Below are 22,401 nucleotides of genomic sequence, written 5' to 3' on the forward strand. Positions count from 1 at the left end.
CCTACTCTCCTCTCACTTATTGTTCTTTATTATCGAATGCAGTTCATTAATAAACACGACCCATTTTGATATGTACAACACAATGTACAACGAAACTAAGTCAAACAATTTACAAAATTAGCAAAACGTCTGCCGAGTTTTAGCTGTATGCATGTTCATTAAAATACCGACAGATTTCTAAGTATAGTATGTTAAAGAGATTGATATTTATTATTTCTATAATCTTTTTGAACATTGTTTTCTTCACACTCAGAAACTTCGTGAAGATATTGAGAAAAGCAAGGAACCTGGTTGTTGGAAATATAACAGTCAACCAATGGTAGATTTTTTTTTTTTTTTTTAACCATCTTCATCGATGGTTCTGTTTATTGATTATGTTGCAATATTCCCTTATCATTAATTAGTTTATAACGGACTAGTAACCCATGTAAACTATATACATGTATTTTAGAAATAATCAATACATATAAATATGATATTTTGATCGCTAATGTTCTATACTGATAAAAAATAATGTGTTAGTTGTGCCTCTGTCCAAAAACATAAATTTGCATTTTCATTCTGGCTGTTGCTATGAAACTTGAATAAATGCTATTATAAGAAAAACATCTTTTAATTTATTGTTATTATAAAACTATATTGATATATACATGTATATATACTATCTTGAATATCTGCCAGTGCATATGGCTGTATTCTAAATATTTTCCGTTTCCAGGGATTACCAAATTTTGGGAATACGTGCTACATGAATTCAATTCTTCAGGTATGATATACATTTCTCTTTGTTAACATATACAATATAACAACCCACACGACTGTTAGTTTGGGTGATACGATATCTCAAAGGTAAGCAAAGGTAGGGATAATTCAATTTCAGGTGAAGATCAAAATGGCAGGCGGTTGTAAACACACTTTAGGATTGGTAAAACAATATTCGTTATTTTCGTATTAACTTAATCTTCCTTGTCCAAATGTTTTTTCAGTCGATGTTTGTATTTTTCAAATATGTTTTTTATCATTCTTTATTTCACAGTGTAATGATCATTTGATTTTAAAAAAATCTTTCTGTATTGACTGCAGAAACACGCGTTTGAGAAAATAGAGGAAGGTTGCATATGCATGGCAATGATTTGCTATTGGCAATGTAACAGCTATTTGCTTATGAAACTTTAGGTCTGAAAAAAGAATCCATGCCACAATACATACAAAAACGTAAAGTTTGTATGTAATAACGTAACTTATTATTTCAAATCATTTTGATATGTTTATATATCCGATTTTTTAAAACTAATTTCAATAAAAAGAAATAATATTTGATGTTCAAAGGCAGTGTTCTTATTGATGTGATTAAATTGTAATTCTGTTTCAGTTTTACATCTAACGGGATAGAGCTTGTACAGGCATAGCTTGTCTAAAAACACAAATAAACAATATGTGAACGAAGCTATGTTACCTCTTCATCCAGACACAATTCCCCGGAAATCACAATAGTCAAAACATGTTGTTTTTCGTTTCGTTTGGATTCATTTTTTAAGACGTTTAATAATTAATCTTTGAAAGCAAATTAATACATTTTCAGGTTCTTAGCTGGACACCGTTGCTGGGACAGCAGCTTGCAGAACGGTTATGGAAATCAGTCAAAAATGAAAACGTCGAAGTAAGACAGCTGTCCATTTGTTATATATATATACATATATAATTAAACAATATAAACGGTATAGCACTTTGATCAAATTGCAATTCTAGTTTTTTTCCCCAAAGAATTTAGATAATTAAAGTAAAGTGAAATATGCATTTTTTTAGCGAGGTTTACCTACAGTACTGCAGTAATGATAAAATGAATAGATTTGTCTGATAAGAGCATTTTTGTTTTCCGTTATCCACAGACAGACTTCAGAAACAACGTACAGACTCGTTTATTTCTGCTTCTTCTAAACGTCCATTCGGAAAACAAATCGTCAGTGACATTGGATTTCAGTATCCCTAATGACATATTGAAAGAGGCCAGGAAACTGTAAGGATATGTGAACACAAACACAACCGTGTTATCTTTTGAAAACAACAGGAACGTCTTTTTATACAGAGAAGAAATAAGAACCTCTTTAAAAAAAAGTACAAAATTTCCATTTATAACTACAAACTTTTATTTTTCTTCTAATTGATTCTAAATATTCAAATTTGACCTTTTTGTATCTTTAGTAACGACCAGTTTATGGGATACCGGCAACAAGACAGCTTTGAAATGTACAACACTTTGATTGGCGGAGTGGAAGATGAGGCGAGAGTATTACCCTGTAATGTATGTATTGAAAGGTTTGATGAAGTATGGATTGAATGGCAAGAGTTGTTGGGGATTTTCTTGGTTTTTTTATTTTGTTGTAGTGCACAAATGGATAGGTGGATAATTTTAGTCTACAGTGTAAACATTTATAGCAAAATCATATCGGATGATAACCATCCAGGATTTTATCCTTTAATCAAAGTCCTGTATGTCAAATGGAATGAAAAGCTCTTTTGATTATTTACTCATGTGGTTTAACCATTGTAATTGATCATATTTGTATACGTCCGTAAGTCTTTCCCCTTGTTCATCCCACATACTGTAGGTGTCAGCTGGTATTCATTTATATATTCCGACATTAGTATTCGTATACATGATCTAGTTGTTGTAAAGCTAGTATACCAATAATTGCGTTGTGTATATCTGTGCGGGTGTGGGTGTGTATAGATGTGATTCATTCCTTGTTGTGAATGTATATGGTTTGTTTTCATTCTGTTTCTGTCTTGAAATATGTCGTTATTTATACTGAACAAAACGATTCAATGATAAACATTTATTATTTGTAACTTAAGTTTCTTTTCTTACACTTTAAATATTTTGAAATATATCTACACAACCTATCTTGTGAATCTTGATAAACATAGATAACTATGCAAATGTCCTTTTTCCTGGAACAGTTTGTCAAAAGTTACATCTCCTTGCATATTATGTCTCAATTTATAGAACTGTGTTCTTCATGGAATACTTATTTTTCTTTTTAACTGAATTTGTTTATTTCAACCTTTTTCATTTCAATTTTGTATAGCTCTGGTAACATATTCCCAACCCTTTCCTCCTTCATACTGTTAAGATAACATGCATTAGTTTAAGTGCTTCCTATTAAAATATCACTGATGCTTTTTGTATCTGATTTATTGTAGTATGCTGGCGAAAAAGACATGACAGGTAATGGTTCACTTTTATTTCGTAACTATTTTCGACTCTACATTATACTCTGTAAATCCTTTAGAATTGATAACAACGAACATCAAAAAGGTCGTTTCATTAGATAACAATTAACAACAAAAACATCCATGTTTTAGATAATGAGGTCCTCATGCAGAAATCAAACGTATCGAGGCTTTTGGGTGGAACTTTCATGACAGTGTGGTACTACGAATCATGTGAACACGTATGTACATACATGTATATATAAACCAAATGTACTTTGCAGTAATTGTAGTATATTGTTGTTAGGCCTTTAAACACGCAATTTCAAACTAAAGAAACCAAAGAAAAAACGCGAAAATGTATAAATAATATACATTTATACATATACGTGTAGCAGTTATGATTAAAAATATTGCTTGTAAAAACATTTCTGTATGCGTAGTTTGACAGAAATGTATTTTGTAAAGTGGAATTGAAACCCTAACTTGCTCATTATTTAACAAACAAAAAAAAACGAAAAAAAAACACTTTATATTCATATGTGTGTGTGTGTGTGTGTGTGTGTGTGTGTGTGTGTGTGTGTGTGTGTGTGTATGGGGGGGGGGTGAATGTGTGTGTGTGTGTGTGTGTGTGTGTGTGTGTGTTATATTATGATTAGATTGGAACACATTCAACCGATACATACATCTACCAAGTATAGTTCTGATTATCTAATTGAAGTTATTCAGTTTCGTGGATAATTGTGTTTTAAAGGTGGAGCTAACATTCCAGAGGTTCACAAGTGTTAGCGCACCAGTCCCTAAGCCAAAGTCCCTCCAATCGGTAAAGTATCACGCATATTTTTTCGCATATGTTTAAAACCATTTATATATGCAATAATAAATACCATGCATATGCATGCTTAAATACAAGACGTACAGTGTACATATATGTATATCTGTTTTATATTAACTGACATGCTCAAGAAGCGTGGAAATTATTTTGATGAGGCTGATTGATTTCAGCAATAATCAAAGATCCAATCTTTGCGTCAGGAAACTAAAACTGTATCATGACATTAGAAAAAGTGATTCAAATAACTAATTGTACAGGTAAAATTCATGAGATTAAATACACCACAAAAAAGTAATAATAATAATAAAATATTACAGTACATGTATATGGAATTATTTCAATATTTTCTCACTGTATTTCTGTATCTGCCTTGCATCAAACATGTACGTATATATTTCTGTTGCATATTTCACATTAATTACTGTTTTTCTCTCTAGAAGTGTGAGGAAACATCAGCAATTGGACATAACAGCACACCTGAGACATCTGCAAATGGACAAAGCACTACACCTGGGACATCTGAAAATGGACATAGCAGCACATCTGAGCTATCTGCTGATATAAATAGAAGCACACCTGAGCTATCTGCAGATGATGGACCTAGCAGAGCAACTGATATATCCGCAAATGGACAGAACAGCACAAGTGATATATCCACAATTGGTCATAGCACCACACCCCAGAAATTTGCAAAAGAACATAGCAGCACACATGATACATCTGCAAATGAAAAAAGCAGCACACCTGATCTATCTGCTGATCGAAATAGAAGCACACTTGATATATCTGCAAATGAACATAGCAGCACACCTGAAACATCTGCAAATGCAAATAGCACTACACCTGGAATATCTGAAACTGGACATAGCAGCACATCTGATATACCTGCATTTGAACATAGCAGCACACCTGTTATATCTGTAAATGGACATAGCAGCACAGTTAAGACATTTGAAAATGAAGATAGCAGCACACCTGAGATATCTGAAGATGGAAAAATAGGCACGCTTGAGACATCTGCAAATGGACATAACAGCACACCTGAGATATCTGCAGATAGAAATAGAAGCAAAATGAAGACATCTGCAAATGAACATAGCAGCATACCTGAACTATCTGCCGATGGAAATAGCACCAAGACATCTGCAAATGGACATAACAGCACACCTGAGATATCTGCAGATAGAAATAGAAGCAAAATTGAGACATCTGTAAATGTACATAGCAGCATACCTGAACTATCTGCCGATGGAAATAGCACCACACTTGACAGTATTCAGTCTGCAATGAAAGATAAGTCATCTAGAGATAAAAAAGATATTATTTCTTTACCAGATAAAGAAATGTACCAGGCTACGCAAGAGGTAGTGGCATCATCCACAAGACTAGTATCCCCTACAATGTCCGATTCACATGTAAGAGACCATAACGGCAATGATCAAACAAGTACTCGAAGGGAAAATGAATTCATGGATTGGACACAGACATACCAAGATCCTGACATCATAGCAGATATGGCTGGATGTGCTGATAGACAACAAACAAGAACTCGAGAGGAGGTTGAAGGCATGGATTGGATATCGACCAACCAAGCTAATGACAGCATAGGGGATATAGCTGGCTATACGGATGGAGACATCGCAAAAAACAACCATCCTCAAACGCAGTCAGATTTTCCAGTTGAAGAGAATGCTTCGCCAGACGAATTGATAGAGAATGGCTTTCAAAATGATATGGATACTCCTAGAATATCCACTGAAAATGAACAACCGCCTACAAATGCTGGTGATAGAGAATATCCTAAAAGCAATGAAGAAATAGATTTTGAAAATCATCGTCCAAGTCAGGATGATATCGAATTGAGGAAAGAAGATCAGAAAAATAAAATACTTCCACATCAATCGTTGGAAGTGATGCGGGAAGATCCCACTGATCTTGAGAGGGGACTTTTTGAATTGACAGAAGAGGAAATTTGGGACGAGGGATGCCGTATCTGTAATTCCTCAAATACACGCGGTATGGCTTCTTCTATATAAATTAAGGTAAATCGGTGGTAGGACTTCCTAGCATCGTTATATTGAGGAACACCAAATTAACGTCAGCATACGGTCATTTGGCCACAAAAAAAAGTATTTTAATGTATATAACTATTATGTCGTTTGTTGACAATTGAAATTTCACCTACAACACCATCAAACGGCACTTCGTATCTCCTGTAAAAGCTACATTAATAAATCATATATTGTATGTATATATGTGTACTCTGTTTGATTGGAAGACATTTTCAAATATATTTTGTTATTCACACGTAAAATGTCTGTAACAAATCTACAGGGAAACAAACTCACAAGAAACTCCTGATCATCGGTTTGCCACCAATATTTGTTGTTCACATCAACAGGATAGAAAAGGTAAATACGTAAAATTTACTTGCTATCTGTGCTGATTTCTAATAACAATTTTGAATTAACACCATGGGAATATAAAGAACAGTTAAATAACAATCGTGACAGCTTTTTAATATTTTTATTGTTTAGATTTCAATTCAAAATACTGCTTCTTTGTTTACATTTCAGTCAATCTTATATTCACGATTATACTATTTCAGGACGGATATGGAGGCCTACGGAAGATCAACAAGACGGTAACATATCCTAAATATCTTAACGTAGCACCATTCTGTTCTTCGGCTCTTCTGAAAACTCAGGTAAGTTCTCGAGGAATTTCTAGTTTGAACGCAAATGATGTCTTAATACGCACTTAAATAGGGGATATATTCTATATATTCGTTTTTCGCTAAATACATAGCAAATTTTATCATTTCATGTCTTAGACATCCATTGCTCTATAAACGAATGTCTTTGTTTAATGTCTTATAATCATTCTAGTAAAATTGATATGGAAGGAAATTTCCTTAACGTTTGACTACCCTACATTGGCCCGCGTTGTTAGTACGAATACAATAGCATTTATACACTTCCTACAGGCAGGGGGTACCCCTCCACGTACCTGGTTTAGACTATATGGAGTTGTCAGTCATGGCGGATCGATCCACGGCGGACATTACTACGCCTACGTCAGAGCCACTCCCCAGAATGCATCTGCACTTTATAGCAACTTCCTGCAGACGAAATGGATGGACCCTGAGCGAGTAGAAGAAGATATCAAGAACTTTTGGCAGAATAGTACTCACAGTCATAATATGTCACCAACAAAATCACCACAGGATGATGACAGAGAGACCTGGTACTTCGTCAGTGATAGTATGGTTCAGCCGAGTGATGAGTATTCAGCAGCCAACGATGGAAACGTCTATATCCTGATGTACGAGAGGTGCTGCTAGAAAAGGCAAAACTATCAAAAAATATTTTTTATCAATATCGAAGTGTTGTTTTTCATTGACATTCCAAGCAACATGTAAACCGTTTATGATTGATAGCGTATGATAGATTTTTCATTCAAAAGATGATAACACATCAGCATTTCAATATATGAATAACTGATTAGTGTTGGGTGACATACATGCATTGAAGTGTATTCTTTCAAAAAGAATATACAATGTACTAGGTTTGATGTGTTAGTATGCGTTATTCAAAACATTATTGTTTATAAAAAAATATCATATTATCACGTAGTATCATTGGTAATAAAATTACTTTTTATTAATATCCATTATAATGTGTATACTTTACTTATGATTCATATATGTCTTTTTAATTTTGATATTATAATTTTACAAATGGAAGAAAGATGATTAACCATCTATTTGTAGGTTGAATGGTTTTGAAAACCAGCCGTGATTTGATTTTTAATCAGAATTATTTTATATTAAATTACAGTTTTAATTGTGTATAAATAAGTGGACGATTGAGATTTATAATCATTTTGCTGTATGATGCTATACATTAAGTAGATTGAATGGTAAGGTTTAAGCGGTGGTGTTAGATTCAATATAACTGGCGTATATAAAACAAATGTGTCATTTTTGGATACAAGTAAATCACGCATAAAACTCACCTCAATACGGAGTGGCTAATGTCTTAGTGAAGATGGTAATTACTATTTGGTGAAGAGGGTCAATGCTATTTAATGAAGAGAGTTATTACTATTGAGTGAGGAGGGTCATTGCTATAAAGTGAGGAGGGTTATATTGTTTTAATTAGGAGGGCTATTTCTATTTAGTGTAGAGGGTTATTATTATTATTGCTTAGGTGCTTAGGGTTTACCCACTTCCTAGCCTAGACTGGCTTGTGTCCCTTGGGGAGACTAACCCATTATCCAGTCGTCTGGGTCAATATTATTAACCATATAATCAACTAACGTTATAAAAAGACTACAGTGGTACAATCTATAAATGCGGATACAATATGTAATATATTTATTGTAAACGTATTCCTCCAAAATGTTAGAATTTCAATAAAAAGGAATAAAATTTGGCTTTGTTCAAACTCTAAAATGTATTTACCTATAATCTACTATTTTATCATTGCTTGTTAAAATGTATTGTACAATTTTATGTATACCCAATGAACTTTTTTCTCTACGTATGGGATACTTTGTAAGAGACAATATTCTTATTGTGATAAGATAACAGACAATGTTTTTTTTAAATTATTTTACATGCTGTATTTTCTGGTCGTGTCTAACTACTGTGTGATGTATATAAGTGATGAATAATATAAATGTACACCAAAAATAAAAATACATCATGCTCATTAATCAAAAACAAATGCTGTCCTTATTTAAATTGGGCAATGTGATCAAATTAATTTGTCTTGAATTACTTGACGGTTACTAAACGACAATTACGCATACTTTATATATTAGCACATAAACCATATCCGCTTTATGTATGTGAATAGATGGTCTAAGGGAGATAATTTTTATTTTATTTTTGCAAATGTCTGTATCAGCATTAGTGCTTCAAAAAATGTTTGTGCATTAAGACTTCTTCGGTATCGGCTGATGTTTTATGATGATACAGAGGGATTTTTAATTATAAGCTTTGTGATAATTTTCTTGCTGAAGAGAATTGTTTGGGTGTTTGAAAACATAAATGTTGATATGTATAGTTGCTACTTCGTACATTCGAGTGTGCATGTTATAGATAAACATTCAATCTATTTTCTCATTTAATACATAGTAACCGGGGCTTTCGATAACATTGTGCAGTTAAACAGAATTAATTGTATTTAATATGTAAATAGCTGAGCTTGTAATTAAAATAATCTTTATGCATATATATAGTTCAGTTGTTTCATTTGTCCATACTGACCTTCGTTTTATATATTGCATATATATATACATGTCTTGTAGGTTAACCGGAGAAATATGAAACAAAAAAGTATTTAAACAATTTGATGAAAAATATAGAGCATCAAAGTTTATACCAAAACTAGTGATTGTTTATAAGTCGTTGTGATAAGGCATTGTATATATGTATGGTAATTACCAATCGCAGATGTGTGTTTTGTTTGCCGTATCGATATCTATTTTGTTCGGTTCAGACGGGGAATAAGCCCAAAAATGTTTCCCTCCATTTTAAGAAACTGTGTTAATCGTTATTCTCCCTTATGTTTTTCTGGAGATATGAAAAATTCAGACATACATAAATCATTCGCATAGAAGTGCTATTTAACGACATTTCGAGGAAGAAAATCAGAGTATCAATCCAAATTTTGCAAAACATATACAGCCGCCATTTGAATTTTAAGGTCAAAAGAGAATCGATGTTATGTTTTTATAACGTCAAACATGGTCAAACAAACGCTTGCACTACATGTGCCTGTTAAAGACACTCGTGAGCATAACGGCATGGTTATTGTTTACAAAAGGTCTGATGCACATGAGCCTCCTGTGTTCTGAAACTTGCACTTAATGAATGTTCTGCCAAAATGTGCAGATGACTTAATAAATTAAATGTCAAAAGCAAGACCCATGGATAGCCATGATACGTATTAACAACTGGTTAAGTTACTTCTGTTCCACTGCGCCAGAATAGTGATTTATATACCTGTAAAATATCACTAGACTTGCTATTAATATCAAACTTAAGTTAATGAATAATCAGAAAACCTCTGTCATCGGGATTAATGGTTTAATAGATATGTACAGGAAACATTATCGTAATCCGTACGTGATTCATGATTTACCTTACTCGTGAAGATTAGCATGGTGAGGTGAGGGACGGATTAACGTATCATCATGATGTATATGGCCAGTGATTCTGATGTCGTGACGTTACCTGAAACAGACACCGTTTACTGTACATCTACAGAACATCAAGCCTTATTCTCATTGTAAGTTTTTCAGAGTATCCATACAAACATATAGTTTGCTGATACTATTCCTTTCCCTATCGATATCGGTTCAGAAAACTATTTCGTTTAAATGTCACAATTATTGAATCAATGCATACTTCTTCTTCATAAATACGTATGAAAGAAACAGCTGAATCTTGTCCTCAGCATAACTATCGAGTCCTGGACAGACGACAAAACTATATGATGTCCACAGAATAGCAGGCGGATCATAGACGGACGAAACATCGGTATTGTGTATCCGGCATAACTGACGGGTCCATGACGGACGAAATAGGCAAGATGTTACCAGCTTAACTGACAGGTCCTAGACTGATCATACAGTTTTATGATGTCCCCAGCATAACTGGCGCATCCTAGACGGACGAACCGGCAGTATGATGTCCCCAGCATAACTGACGCATCCTAGACAGACGAACCAGCAGTATGATGTTCCCAGCATAACTGACGGGTCCATGACGGACGAAATAGGTGAGATGATACCAGCTTAACTGACAGGTCCTAGACAGATGATACAGTTTTATGATGTCCCCAGCATAACTGACGGGTCCTAGACGGATGAAACAGTCGTATGCTGTCCCAAGCATACAGCTGCATACTGAATCTATTACTAAAACATTTTAAAATGCTAACATATTAATGTCTCCGCGTAAAACTCTTGGAGTTTAACTTTCACGATCTTGCCTATTGTAGTTTACTTTAAACTTTGCTTAAAACTTGTAAGTGATTTTGATTTCTTCATAATTATTATTTTTTTCCTTAAACAAATGAACGCAGTTACATCTGCGTTTTCTTACAAAGTATTTTATATGATCCCTTCTTCTTTATGTAAACGCTGTTGCACGGCTTCTGTAACATTTCAATGACTGGATGAAAACTGCAACATTTCATCAAACAGGTAATGTTCTACTGCGAATGTGACTGTGTGGCATCGACCTCACAAAATTTTAGTAGAATAAAAACAGTTAAATTTCCAGTACGTATCTATAGTATAAATCATTTAAATATGCAAATCAATTTATTTGATTTGTTTATCTTTGTTTAATTATCACGATAGCGTACGTTTAATAAAATTAATTTCAACAATTGGAATTTACTAGTACACTATCTACTTTCGGTTTCGGTATTTAAAGTGTTAAACCTTCCTTGGGTTAACCCTTATGTATTTATAGAGTCAACCAATATGTATCCTGGACAAAATAAGCTCTTCGTCAGTATTACAGTTATTCTGTATTAACAGTTACTGAATTCCACCTGTGACAGGTACAGCGTGGTTTGACATGTGACGACTGAAACAAGGTAAATATGAGTTACGTCATTTTGATCGGAGGAACCGGTATTAGTTACAACGTCTACAACAATGTTTCATTTCCGTTACCCCTAATATGTTTTATCGATAATGATATAGTCAACATAACGTACATATGAACAATATATCGGTATCCCGTTGCTACTTTCGGTTTCAAAGGGGTATGTACACACAGAAGATAGAAAGTAATTATGCAATCACTGATCGCCGCTGTGTGGATCGAGGCATTTGTTTATGTTTCTATGGCAGCCTAAAACAGTTTTCGGTCAGGTGGGCTTATGATATAGTGCGTCGTCCGTCGTCCGTCTGTCATTTGGCCGGCATCAACATTTTCATTTTAACAATTTCTTCTCAATATCTAAGGGTCCCAGATATCTAAAACTGAGCATAGGTTCAATGCAATTATTTGAGCTGCATTGGAGAATAGGGGGCCGAATATGCTAATTAAAACTAGTGGGGTTTTTTTGTTTTTGTTTTTTGTTTTTTGTTTTTTGTTTTTTTATTTTTTATTTTGATCATAATTGCTGCATAACATTGTTAATAATTATAAGTAAAAGTTTAAGTATTCCATTTAAAGCTGTCAAACGAAGTGGTATATGTAGAATAGCAGTTATTATTTGATAAAGTCACCTATTTATCGTCATAACAGACAGCCATTATCTTATCGGTAAGCGTAATTGATAGATTACCACGTAACAGCAGTTACAAGGTAAACAAGATAGATTATTCGGGTGAGGCATATCACGGTCAATACACTTTGGACGGATATATAAAACAAAAAAGATTCAACAAACAATAACAATCAATAACGTAAGCGTTTTCAGGCCTTCCTATATATATTTACGTGTCTGTATTGTCGTTATTACTAATTGGCAGAATATATATATATATATATTCTTATATATATTATGTGATTGTATTTGTGATTTTTTGTGTTTTGATAAAGGGGCGGATTGCCTCGAAACAAACCTTATTGTTTACACTGTTTGAATTACTTCTTTGCCCCATATATATATATATATATATATATATTACTTTTTATGTGTCACAATTTTTTATTTTATTTTTCAATACCATTGCTACTTAGTGCATTATTATTGCTTAAAAAAACTGCCTAAGACTTTCGTTATTAATTATTAATACTGGATGAAGTTATTAATACACATGTAACTATAATCAATAGATTGGGTATTTTATATATATATGTATATATCTACAACTATTATTAATATGTGAAGGCACCAGTTAATCGTCATAATTGAAAAAAAACTATTATTCTATCGATTACTACAATTGATACATCTTGCATTATCAAGTAACTTTATACTGATCAATAAAAGCATGGCTTCTGCCCACTTCGTACACCAAAATAAAAACTCAGACAAGTAGATATACATTTCCTGTACTACTCCGTCCGGCTATTAATCAATTAAATCATTTCCTACTTCTGCCATGTTTCTAACTGTCTTGAACTATAAGCGTTTGTATCAATACATATTAAAGCTGATTAAGTTAATCTATACAACCGACCTCGGCATACTTATAGTACGAACATGTACGCCTCGAGTTATACAGAGTATACTACATTGTTGTACCTGAATTATGGCTTTATATATGTGTTTGATTTCATTTATCAGAGTGACTTGGTATACACACCTGTATATGTCATTGATGATGGCGGATTTCAAGGTAGGTGATATTATAGCCCTGGTAGTATTCGTTAATGGTATATGCACAAATAGTATACCCCGGATAATAAACTCTTGATATATGTTAATAGTACAAGTATACTCCAAAATAGTACATATGTATACCTCAGGTTAGCATAACACTGACAGTAGCCCACTGTTACAGATATAGATACCATCTTTCATTCAAAGCTCTTGTTTGCAGATTATATATGATATGTACCAGCTAACAGTAAGAATGTCGAACGTGATTACTTGAGAAACATATGTCTCAAATACATTATTTCTAATGATAGTATCCGTTTAGATGGAATAGGAAACACAAGAACAATACATGTATTCCACAGGTATGTTTATCAACCTAAGAATGAGATTAAACACTGACAATATGTAAGTATATATTAAAAATTACAATATATTCTACCGCGTTTGCTATGCAACGCCAGTTTTGATTGGTTTAAAACCGTTTATGATCTGCCAGTAATCCACTCTCGTGTCAATAATACACGCTTGTGAGTCACGGCTGTTACAATCTTTCCCCTCCCAAATCGTGTATTTGTAAACAAGCATGGCGGCGCCAAATTTTTTGAACGTCGGAGACCATGTATTTTATAACGGAGAAATTTGTAAGATTGTTAATTTCTATCAACCCAGAGCAGACTTTGCTAAACAATATGAAGTAAGGTGAATTTCTACAGGCATCTTTGGAGAGCATTTCTACATGAATTTCTGGCCGACATCCCCGAAAGTTCTTGTAACGTTGCCGTCAACTGGCTTGGGATTGACGTCAGCTTTTGAATATTCATTAGCGTGCGCGCCTTATCGTTTCTTGTGAATTGTAACAGCCATGTAGCGACACATTTCCCGGGGTTTCTTTGCCGTCTATAAGGAAGAGGTATATCTCAGAACTAAACAGTACATGGTAGAATAGAAATAATCAACTTTGACCGGGTATCGTTAAATATTTCTTAAACAAAACGGTTTGTGTTGAATGAACGTATGGATATACGATACCATTCGACTACAGGCTGTATCCATCAATTCTTCAACATGATAGTCTTACTGTTTTAGATAATTTAAAGTTAAAATATAAATCAGTTCCGACTGGAATGTTTGTATTCTTATAAAACAAATAAAAGTTATTCAGGACTTTTGAAACTTGATAAAATAGTAATGAAAAGTCATAATGATAATTTCTTGTGTGTTATGATGTCACAGCAATTGTACAAGAGCTCAATATTTCAGAGTAAGTTGCTGTAGCACAATTTTACAATATGTAATGGTTTCTTGTGTAGGAATGTGTATGGTTTAATTTTCAGTTTTGTAAAATATATGTTTTACTTTCAGGGTATACCGAACGTTGGGAATACGTGTTATATCAACGCCGTAATCCAGGTAAATTGTAACACAGCAAGAACACATTAACTAAACCGGAATTCAAATTTAAAATCAGTAAGTGTGTAAACGTGTACTGATCTCATGGTATATCAGTGATCTTTGCAATTCTTTTCTGTCCTTTTACATTATTTTATCATCGCAGGTTTTAAAGTGGACTCCTGGTTTCAAATCGAGACTTGACACATGCCAAACAGAGGTATCTTTGAATTATGATCTCAATCAAAATAGACAGATATTCATCGAAATAAAGGAATCTAAAAGTCAATAATAACAAAAAAAAATATCCATATTTCGTGTATAAAATGATTTTGATATAGAATATAGTTGGTGAAAACTGCGAAATTATGATGCATTTGAATGACTATGGAAAAGCTGTGTGTTAAAGTAATAATGATCAATGTGTGTTTGATGATTCAGAACCAGTTAGCCCTGGATTTAAGAAAAATAATGAACGGTACTGATAAAAGAAGTCTACGGTCTGTACTAAAATCTCTTGGGACATCAATCGGGTTAGTATTTTCTATTTTCTATTTTTTTTTTAGGTGCATATCAATATATGTTGATATTGGTAGTTAGTTATATTTATATTCTAGTTGTATGTACACAATACACATTTACATGTACATTTACTTATTATATACTCGTAACAATTAATTCATAATGAAACAAGATGCTGATCTAGTCCAAAGTGCTGTTTGACGTATAAAATTGTTAATGTTATGTATGTATTTGATTTTCATTTCAGTCGGAATACGCTTACGTCCGGGAACCAAGAGGACTGTTTTGAATTGTATAATGCACTCACAGAAAATCTCCACTCAAGCGACGACAGTAAGTGACTTTAAAACGTTGCATTGATAATTTTTACCTCAGCATTTTGCTATGTAACTGCACGTTGGAAGTACGGACAGTATACACCATGGCTCAACACTCTTCACAAAGCTTAGGTTTGTGTTCATGGGGAAATGCTAATATTTAAAGCTAAAATGTCACAGATAACAAAATATTTCTTTGACTTATGTTTGTATTATACCTTTATGTCAATATATAGAAAAAAATGAAATTCTTCAGATTAATAACAATATTTTGGATCATGTTATGTTTGATCAAGATCCTGCAATGCTCCTTTCCTATTACCTCCGTTATGTATTATAAGACTACAAGCCGTTTCCCTTCAAACAATGTTAAAGGGACATATTCTGTCCGGCAGAATGTCCGGCAAAGCTGTTTGATGGCAGTTTTCTAATTACTTTCTCCTACGAATCATGCGGACATGTAAGTATATTATGCTAATAATAACATCACTTTTAACATCTATGTCGACGGTGTACTGGAGTGCTATAAATAAATAACAAAATGCAATATAATCTTAAGTTAAATATATGTGTATTGATTTCGATGTAAACCCAATCTAAACGATTTATATGGCATATTTTTGGTTGAGACAGATAGGGCATCTGTTATAATTTGATCTTCGTCTGCATACAAAAGTAACTAGGCTTATTTAACAACCGGTTTAACCCTACCTACCGGTTTTTCCGAAGACGAAATACTATTCAACAATTATTCAGTTTTGAAATCTGTATGGAGGATGCGGATCTATTTTGATTATATCGGTTTTCTTCACCTTATATGAATCTTAAGCAACATTTTTTTTTATTCTTGTCTTGGTTAGTTGTGCAAATAACCTTTACGTTAGCTTCTTACTAACGTTCTTCGTATAATTCAGTCGGGACTGCAGTCATATTGGTGTAATGCTTACTCCAGAAATGGAATTAATGAAATGTAGATTTTGAAAAACTCCATTCCAAACTTAGGAACGCACACGTTCTCTTTTAATGAGAGTTTTCTTTTCCAAGTTAGACGAACGGTGTTATACGTACTTAGTTGTGTACAAAAGCATAGATCCTAACAAATCGTAGAAAATACAGCAAAGATGAAATCGTGTCGATGATCGATTTCCTTATCAACAACATCATGAGTTTGGTTGATCAGAACCAATGACAGACTCTTTCACCCTTACCCTGTCCGATTTTATCCATTTTGCAACACCTTTGTTAACTTTAGAGTGCTAAATCGTCGATATAAACTAACCAAATGAGACCAGTCCTTGGGTACACAGCCCTATATAAGCAGAGAAAAGTAGAAAAAGAAAATCCTTGAGTACCTCCTACAAAACGAGGCTCACAACATATCAACCATCCCTCGTATGTTATACCCTGCATAACTTGAAAGCATGATCAACACAGATGTCTTCACGAGCCAAATGTTTCCACGTTGTTATTATTGTACTTTCCAGTTCTAGTTCCCTACAACAACTTACGTTGTTACAATTGTACTTTCCAATTCTAGTTCCCTACAACAACTTACGTTGTTACAATTGTACTTTCTAATTCTAGGTCCCTGTATCAACTTACCTACCTGCCTCATTTTGATTAATACCATTTTTTTATCAATCAATATGATATCGCTTTGAAACATTCTAGTTCCGTTTATGATATGAAGTCAAACGTGTTAGATGATTGTTGATATGCCCAGTGGTTCCAATGTAACCACCCTAATTCTCGTTTGAGATTGTGACTTAAACCGTAATTGACCTGGAATGTTGTTGTCGATACAACGGACGCAAAATCTTTTGGAGCACCTGGTCCTATTCTACTACTACTCTTTCAAAAGTGGTCATACAACTTTTTGTTTTTGTTGATATTTTGTTTATATTTTAGCCTCGTTCATTGATGCTCAGTTTGAATTATGGTTTCGTTATCATGTCAGTAATCTTTGTTGTTTTCAAATAACAAAATTACTACTCAAATGATATAAAACATCAGATAGAAATTCTACATTTTGACTTTTTTTAAAGATTGAAAGACAACTACACACATTTACAAGTTTGTCATTACCAATTATGGATACGACGGAGGCAGAGAAAGGGAATGATGACTACGGAATGAACAACATGGAAGAAGATTTCGCGGAAGAAAAGCAAGAGGTGATAGCGAAAGGCGAGGAAGAAGAAATTAAAGAAAGGAAAGGGAAAATAGAAGACAAAGGAAAAGTGCATGAATTAGTCAAGGGAGTGGTGGGTAGGGAAGGAGGAGAAAAAGTAAAGAATGTGACAGTGTTTAAGGAGGAGAATGAAGAAAATGAAAAAATGGTAATAAAGAAAGGGGAAGTAGATCAGGAGAAAGGAAATGTAGGGAAGGAAAAGAAAGAACTGGTGAAAGTTACGAAAGTGAAAGTAGATATTGGGGAGTTAGAAAAGGAAGACGTCGATAAAGATGTAGAGCGGGACGAGAAAAATGCGGAGAAACTAAAGAAGGAAAAGGTAGAGAAATAGGAGAAAGACATTCGGGAAAATATGAAAGGTGTCGCAGGAAAGGAGAAAGAAAAAGAAAAAAGAAAGGAAACAAAAGAAGAAAAGGAGGTGGCAGATGCGAAGAAGGTGAAACAATCGTTTGTAGACAAAAAGAAGAATAAGGATACTCAAGAAGAGAATAGATTGGAAGAAGGGCTGAAGATGAACGAACATGAGGAGGTAAAAAAATAAGTTAAGAAGGAAAAGAGAAGTGGTGAAGGTAGTGAAGAATCAGATAACGTAAACATAATGGAGGTAGTGAAGGAGGAAGAAAATGAAACATATGAGGAGAAAGACGTCGTAAGAGGTAATAACGACGAAGAAGTGAACGAAGTTGAAAAAGAAGCGTCGAAGGAAACAAAGACAAAGACAGTAAGCAAAGAGAAGATAAATGAAATGAGGGGACGCGAGAATGATACAAAAGAAGACAACAAAGGAAAAGAAGAAAATAAGGACGTGCATTTGAATACTTTTCTCAAATTACTGACATTGCCAATGGTACAAAAGGCAACAACCAGCGAGAACGGCATTGAGAAGGGGCTTGAAAGGTTAATTGCTAACGAATGGTACACACTTCAATGTAGGATGTGCAATCAGATGACTTACTTAGGATTGAAAGACAATAGTAAGTCAATTGTTTAATATCTTGTTATTCATATATTACTATAAAAATATACTTTATGCGTTCTTTAGGATCTTATTATCGACGGAATGGACTATGCATGTGAATATAGGGATCAAATGAGTCTGCTGTGCTGTAACAGGGAGCAAGTGTGACTCCTATATTTGACAATGTGACAATTGGGAGCAAATGGAGTCCTCTGTTTGACTATATAGCAATATGAATAAAATGCAGCCCCTATGATGGACTATTATTTGATATGAAGGATAATGTGCGACACCTGGGTTGATATACATGTATGTGACGATAGGGAACAATGAATGTAACTCTTTCGTTGAACTATGTGACAACATGAACCAAATGTGACGCGTCTGTTTGACTATTCGAAAATAGGAAATATAAAACTTCTATTAGACTATATGGCTACTCGATGTCAATCGATGGATGAGATAGAGTCCGTCTGTTAAAACAAAAGTGGCTGTGCAATGTTACCGAAACTTTTTCAGGATTGTATTCATATATTTCAGTCAACGGAGAAACTACGAAACGGATCATAATAGCTGACCCGCCTCCTGTATTAGTACTGCAGCTAAACAGAGTTCGACAGGTATAGTACACGTTCATTACATACTGGTTTAGATGTAATATGTCGCCATGCCTCGTGAGAAGGTGATAGTATCAATATAATAACACAATATTTCTAACTACTGACCACAGATCAACTGCCATCCAGCATTTGCTTACTTGTCATCGACTAATTGGCAATTGGTTGTTTTATACCATCATCTGTTTTACTCTCTAAGAATTTGTATAGCAATTTTCTTTTTAATGGCCAGGTTACTACAAGGAATAATATGGTTAAACTAGAGAAGATTTCGGACCTTGTCAGCTACCCTGAGACGCTATACATATCGCCTTATTCGTCAAAGTTTTGTACTGTAAGTAATCATAGTTACTGCAGGGATTTGTCAATCTTTGAAATGAAAATATGCAATGTATGTTTGCAACAAATAATATGAAAACGTCATGCTTCACAACAGAAGCTAGTGCATTTCTTACCTTAAAAATAAGTTTAAATCTCGAAAGGAATTTAGAAATTCCCATATGTAGTTTGAACTATTTGTTTATAAAGTGACTTATGGGGACAAGGCACATACCTTACCTAAAATATCCAGTGTACATCAACAAAGTACCTGTAAATAGTGTGACGTGATGGACATTTTGAAAATATAACAATACCATTTACCCAGAAAACAACATTATACAGATATAGACTATTCTTACAAATGATTATCTGTTTTCGACAATGTTAAATTTCTTGTTACAGCTAAAGTCATTTCAGGACGGGCATCAAAGAGACACCTAGAGTAGGAAAACAAATAACAGAAACACAGAGTAGTGACAATTGAGTGTTAGGTATAGGTAAGAACATTTGATTATTTTATTGGGGATGATTCCATGATGTCATTCATATCATTCCTTTACTTTGTGTATACAACTGATTTGTTTATTGTTTGTTTTAGGGAAAGATAAATGTTCATTACCAGTTGTATGCTGTGATAGTACACATAGGTACATTGGGAAAGGTCACTACATATCATACATTAAGGTGCCAGTCGACGAAAATATGCCATCAGACATATTCTGTACGCATAGACCGGATGTAGGATGATTGTTAGATCAATACAAAAAAGATCATGATCTTCAAACTAAATACATAAAGATTTCGCAAGAAGAGAACATTTTCTTCCAAAGGAACCAGCCTCGTCATCAACATCATACAAGTGGTTTAAATTCAACGACAAAAAAGTGACGGAATGTAAACATCCCCCTTACGGAGATAATTCTCTGAGGGACGCATTCTATGTTATTCTACTGTGAAGTCTTATTGTAACGTCCGTCACAATTACAGCGTCATTGAACCAAAACTGATCCGGAGAAAACACAAAAACATAAACAGTCAATGGTACGTGTACTATATTTATTTGAAATCACTGCTACATCATATGTATTGTATACCACAATGTACATGGGAAATACTACTACTACTACTACTGCTGCTGCTGCTGCTGCTGCTGCTGCTACCGCTACTACTACTACTACTACTACTGCTACTACTACTGCTGCTGCTGCTGCTGCTACTACTACTACTACTACTACTACTGCTGCTGCTGCTGCTGCTGCTGCTGCTGCTACTACTACTACTACTACTACTACTACAGTACTACAGTAGTAGTAGTAGTAATAGTACTGCTGCTGCTGCTACGGAAGTAAATTGCTCTAGACGCTACGCACTTTCTTTATTTAAGCTAGATTAATTAAAATCGAAATCGTCATGGCACATATCCAACTGTGTTTTAAATTGCTTAATCATGACTCATGAGCAGCAGTTTGATCAGTTTGATTATCAATTAAATAATAAACCAGCAATGATAATTACGTATAAGTATTTACATTCGATGCACATTAATGTACTAATGATTGATATATCACGTCGATTTACACACAACAATTTGCTTTACAATATTAAAGAAATAATGAAAATACTAGTACTGGGGGACAATATTGAATAACTATAAAAAAAACACCCGAGATATAAGGAACTTGAAAGATAGAAACATTAGAATCATGTACCTTTTCCCGTCTAAATTGGTTGATCATAGGAGACGACTAGAAAACTCGATGATTGAAATATTTTCACAATTTTCAAAACTTGATTTGAAAAAAAAAAAAAAAAAAAATATTAATTGCATTTGTATATATTTGATTTGTGTTATAATTCAAATGAATTAAAACGTGACAAGCATATTAAGAAAAGAATGCATAAAAACATTTTAATGATTTAAACATTCTAGTTGTTGTTGCGATGTGAAGACATCGAATCAACGTGATGATTTACCTTCGGCAAACATATGTGTTAAAAAATACATGGAATAATATATAGTGTCAATGGTCTTATGCTTATGGATTTTCGTGGACTGTCTTTACTGATATCAAAATCGTGGTAGGTTGTCACTTCGGCGCGGATAATTCAATATACATTAAGACATTAACACTGACAACATATTTATGATTATGTACAATAATGGAATATCATTTATCAGATTTTTAAAATTTATTTTCATAGATCTATGTAACAAAATACTAATATTCAACGCATTTGCTTGACTATAGTTATATCATTTTCCTGGTAGTTTGCTTGTGCAACACATCTATTAATCGTAGTAAAACCTGTGAACATTATAACTTAATAGTGTAGTTTGATTTTTGTGAAACAATTAAAACCTGAAATTCGAATTAGGTCTTTGTTGGTGAATATTACTAGGGTACATGAAAGCGACTTTAACTATAGGCTTCATACTCACGAAACAATGATTTTTTTTTCTGTAAATCATTAGACCAATAAAATAGCGATACCGTAGTCTGTATCGTTAATATTATTGTAGAAGATGCATGTGTATACATTTATTTGGAATAATTTACATAAAATGTCGAAAATGTGAAAAATGTTCACAGATGAATTACGGCGCAGCTGCGGAACTACAGCGTACTAGAGACCAACCAACCAATTGTTTTCCCATAGACTTTAGTGTTAACGTTTTGGATTATTTCATTCAAATTCTTGAATCGAATATGACGAGTATAGTTTATAACAAAAGGT

The 22,401-nt window shown here is 33.7% G+C and overlaps 4 protein-coding genes across 4 annotated transcripts; all 4 read left to right on the top strand.

The window, feature by feature from the left end:
- Positions 1 to 255: 255 nt before the first annotated feature.
- On the top strand, positions 256 to 3,336 carry LOC117318542 (ubiquitin carboxyl-terminal hydrolase 3-like). The gene is made up of 6 exons (XM_033873516.1): positions 256 to 319; positions 719 to 766; positions 1,583 to 1,660; positions 1,890 to 2,017; positions 2,203 to 2,302; positions 3,205 to 3,336. Exons 1-6 carry the CDS (start codon positions 317 to 319, stop codon positions 3,334 to 3,336), a joined length of 489 nt encoding a protein of 162 aa, XP_033729407.1. The 5' UTR covers positions 256 to 316.
- Positions 3,337 to 4,265: 929 nt separating this feature from the next.
- LOC117318543 (cell wall protein RBR3-like) lies at positions 4,266 to 5,416 on the top strand. Its single transcript, XM_033873517.1, has 3 exons — positions 4,266 to 4,280; positions 4,486 to 5,259; positions 5,384 to 5,416. Exons 1-3 carry the CDS (start codon positions 4,266 to 4,268, stop codon positions 5,414 to 5,416), a joined length of 822 nt encoding a protein of 273 aa, XP_033729408.1.
- Positions 5,417 to 5,438: 22 nt separating this feature from the next.
- On the top strand, positions 5,439 to 9,286 carry LOC117318545 (ubiquitin carboxyl-terminal hydrolase 16-like). Its single transcript, XM_033873518.1, has 4 exons — positions 5,439 to 6,064; positions 6,383 to 6,459; positions 6,657 to 6,755; positions 7,035 to 9,286. The coding sequence occupies exons 1-4, from the start codon at positions 5,449 to 5,451 to the stop codon at positions 7,389 to 7,391; spliced, it is 1,149 nt and encodes a 382-aa protein (XP_033729409.1). The 5' UTR covers positions 5,439 to 5,448; the 3' UTR covers positions 7,392 to 9,286.
- A 3,992-nt stretch (positions 9,287 to 13,278) lies between these two features.
- On the top strand, positions 13,279 to 20,831 carry LOC117318546 (ubiquitin carboxyl-terminal hydrolase 35-like). The gene is made up of 11 exons (XM_033873519.1): positions 13,279 to 13,366; positions 14,713 to 14,760; positions 14,906 to 14,959; positions 15,181 to 15,272; positions 15,509 to 15,594; positions 15,974 to 16,038; positions 17,624 to 18,743; positions 19,268 to 19,347; positions 19,577 to 19,678; positions 20,068 to 20,162; positions 20,264 to 20,831. Exons 1-7 carry the CDS (start codon positions 13,280 to 13,282, stop codon positions 18,098 to 18,100), a joined length of 909 nt encoding a protein of 302 aa, XP_033729410.1. The 5' UTR covers position 13,279; the 3' UTR covers positions 18,101 to 18,743; positions 19,268 to 19,347; positions 19,577 to 19,678; positions 20,068 to 20,162; positions 20,264 to 20,831.
- The last annotated feature ends 1,570 nt before the right edge of the window (positions 20,832 to 22,401 follow it).

The sequence above is a fragment of the Pecten maximus genome, unplaced genomic scaffold (genome assembly GCF_902652985.1).
Source record: "Pecten maximus unplaced genomic scaffold, xPecMax1.1, whole genome shotgun sequence".
In the NCBI taxonomy this organism is placed as follows: domain Eukaryota; kingdom Metazoa; phylum Mollusca; class Bivalvia; order Pectinida; family Pectinidae; genus Pecten; species Pecten maximus.

Excerpts from the sequence above, each read along its gene's own strand:
- LOC117318542 (XM_033873516.1), top strand. Across the intron at positions 1,661-1,889 it reads TCAAAAATGAAAACGTCGAA|ACAGACTTCAGAAACAACGT; the intron begins GTAAGACAGCTG and ends CGTTATCCACAG. Across the intron at positions 2,303-3,204 it reads CGAGAGTATTACCCTGTAAT|TATGCTGGCGAAAAAGACAT; the intron begins GTATGTATTGAA and ends GATTTATTGTAG.
- LOC117318543 (XM_033873517.1), top strand. Across the intron at positions 5,260-5,383 it reads GAAGCAAAATTGAGACATCT|ATAAAGAAATGTACCAGGCT; the intron begins GTAAATGTACAT and ends TTTCTTTACCAG.
- LOC117318545 (XM_033873518.1), top strand. The coding sequence starts at position 5,449 with ATGTCCGATTCACATGTAAGAGACCATAACGGCAATGATCAAACAAGT. Across the intron at positions 6,065-6,382 it reads TAATTCCTCAAATACACGCG|GGAAACAAACTCACAAGAAA; the intron begins GTATGGCTTCTT and ends ACAAATCTACAG. Across the intron at positions 6,756-7,034 it reads CGGCTCTTCTGAAAACTCAG|GCAGGGGGTACCCCTCCACG; the intron begins GTAAGTTCTCGA and ends CACTTCCTACAG.
- LOC117318546 (XM_033873519.1), top strand. The coding sequence starts at position 13,280 with ATGGCTTTATATATGTGTTTGATTTCATTTATCAGAGTGACTTGGTAT. Across the intron at positions 15,273-15,508 it reads TCTCTTGGGACATCAATCGG|TCGGAATACGCTTACGTCCG; the intron begins GTTAGTATTTTC and ends TTTTCATTTCAG. Across the intron at positions 15,595-15,973 it reads TCTCCACTCAAGCGACGACA|AATGTCCGGCAAAGCTGTTT; the intron begins GTAAGTGACTTT and ends TCTGTCCGGCAG.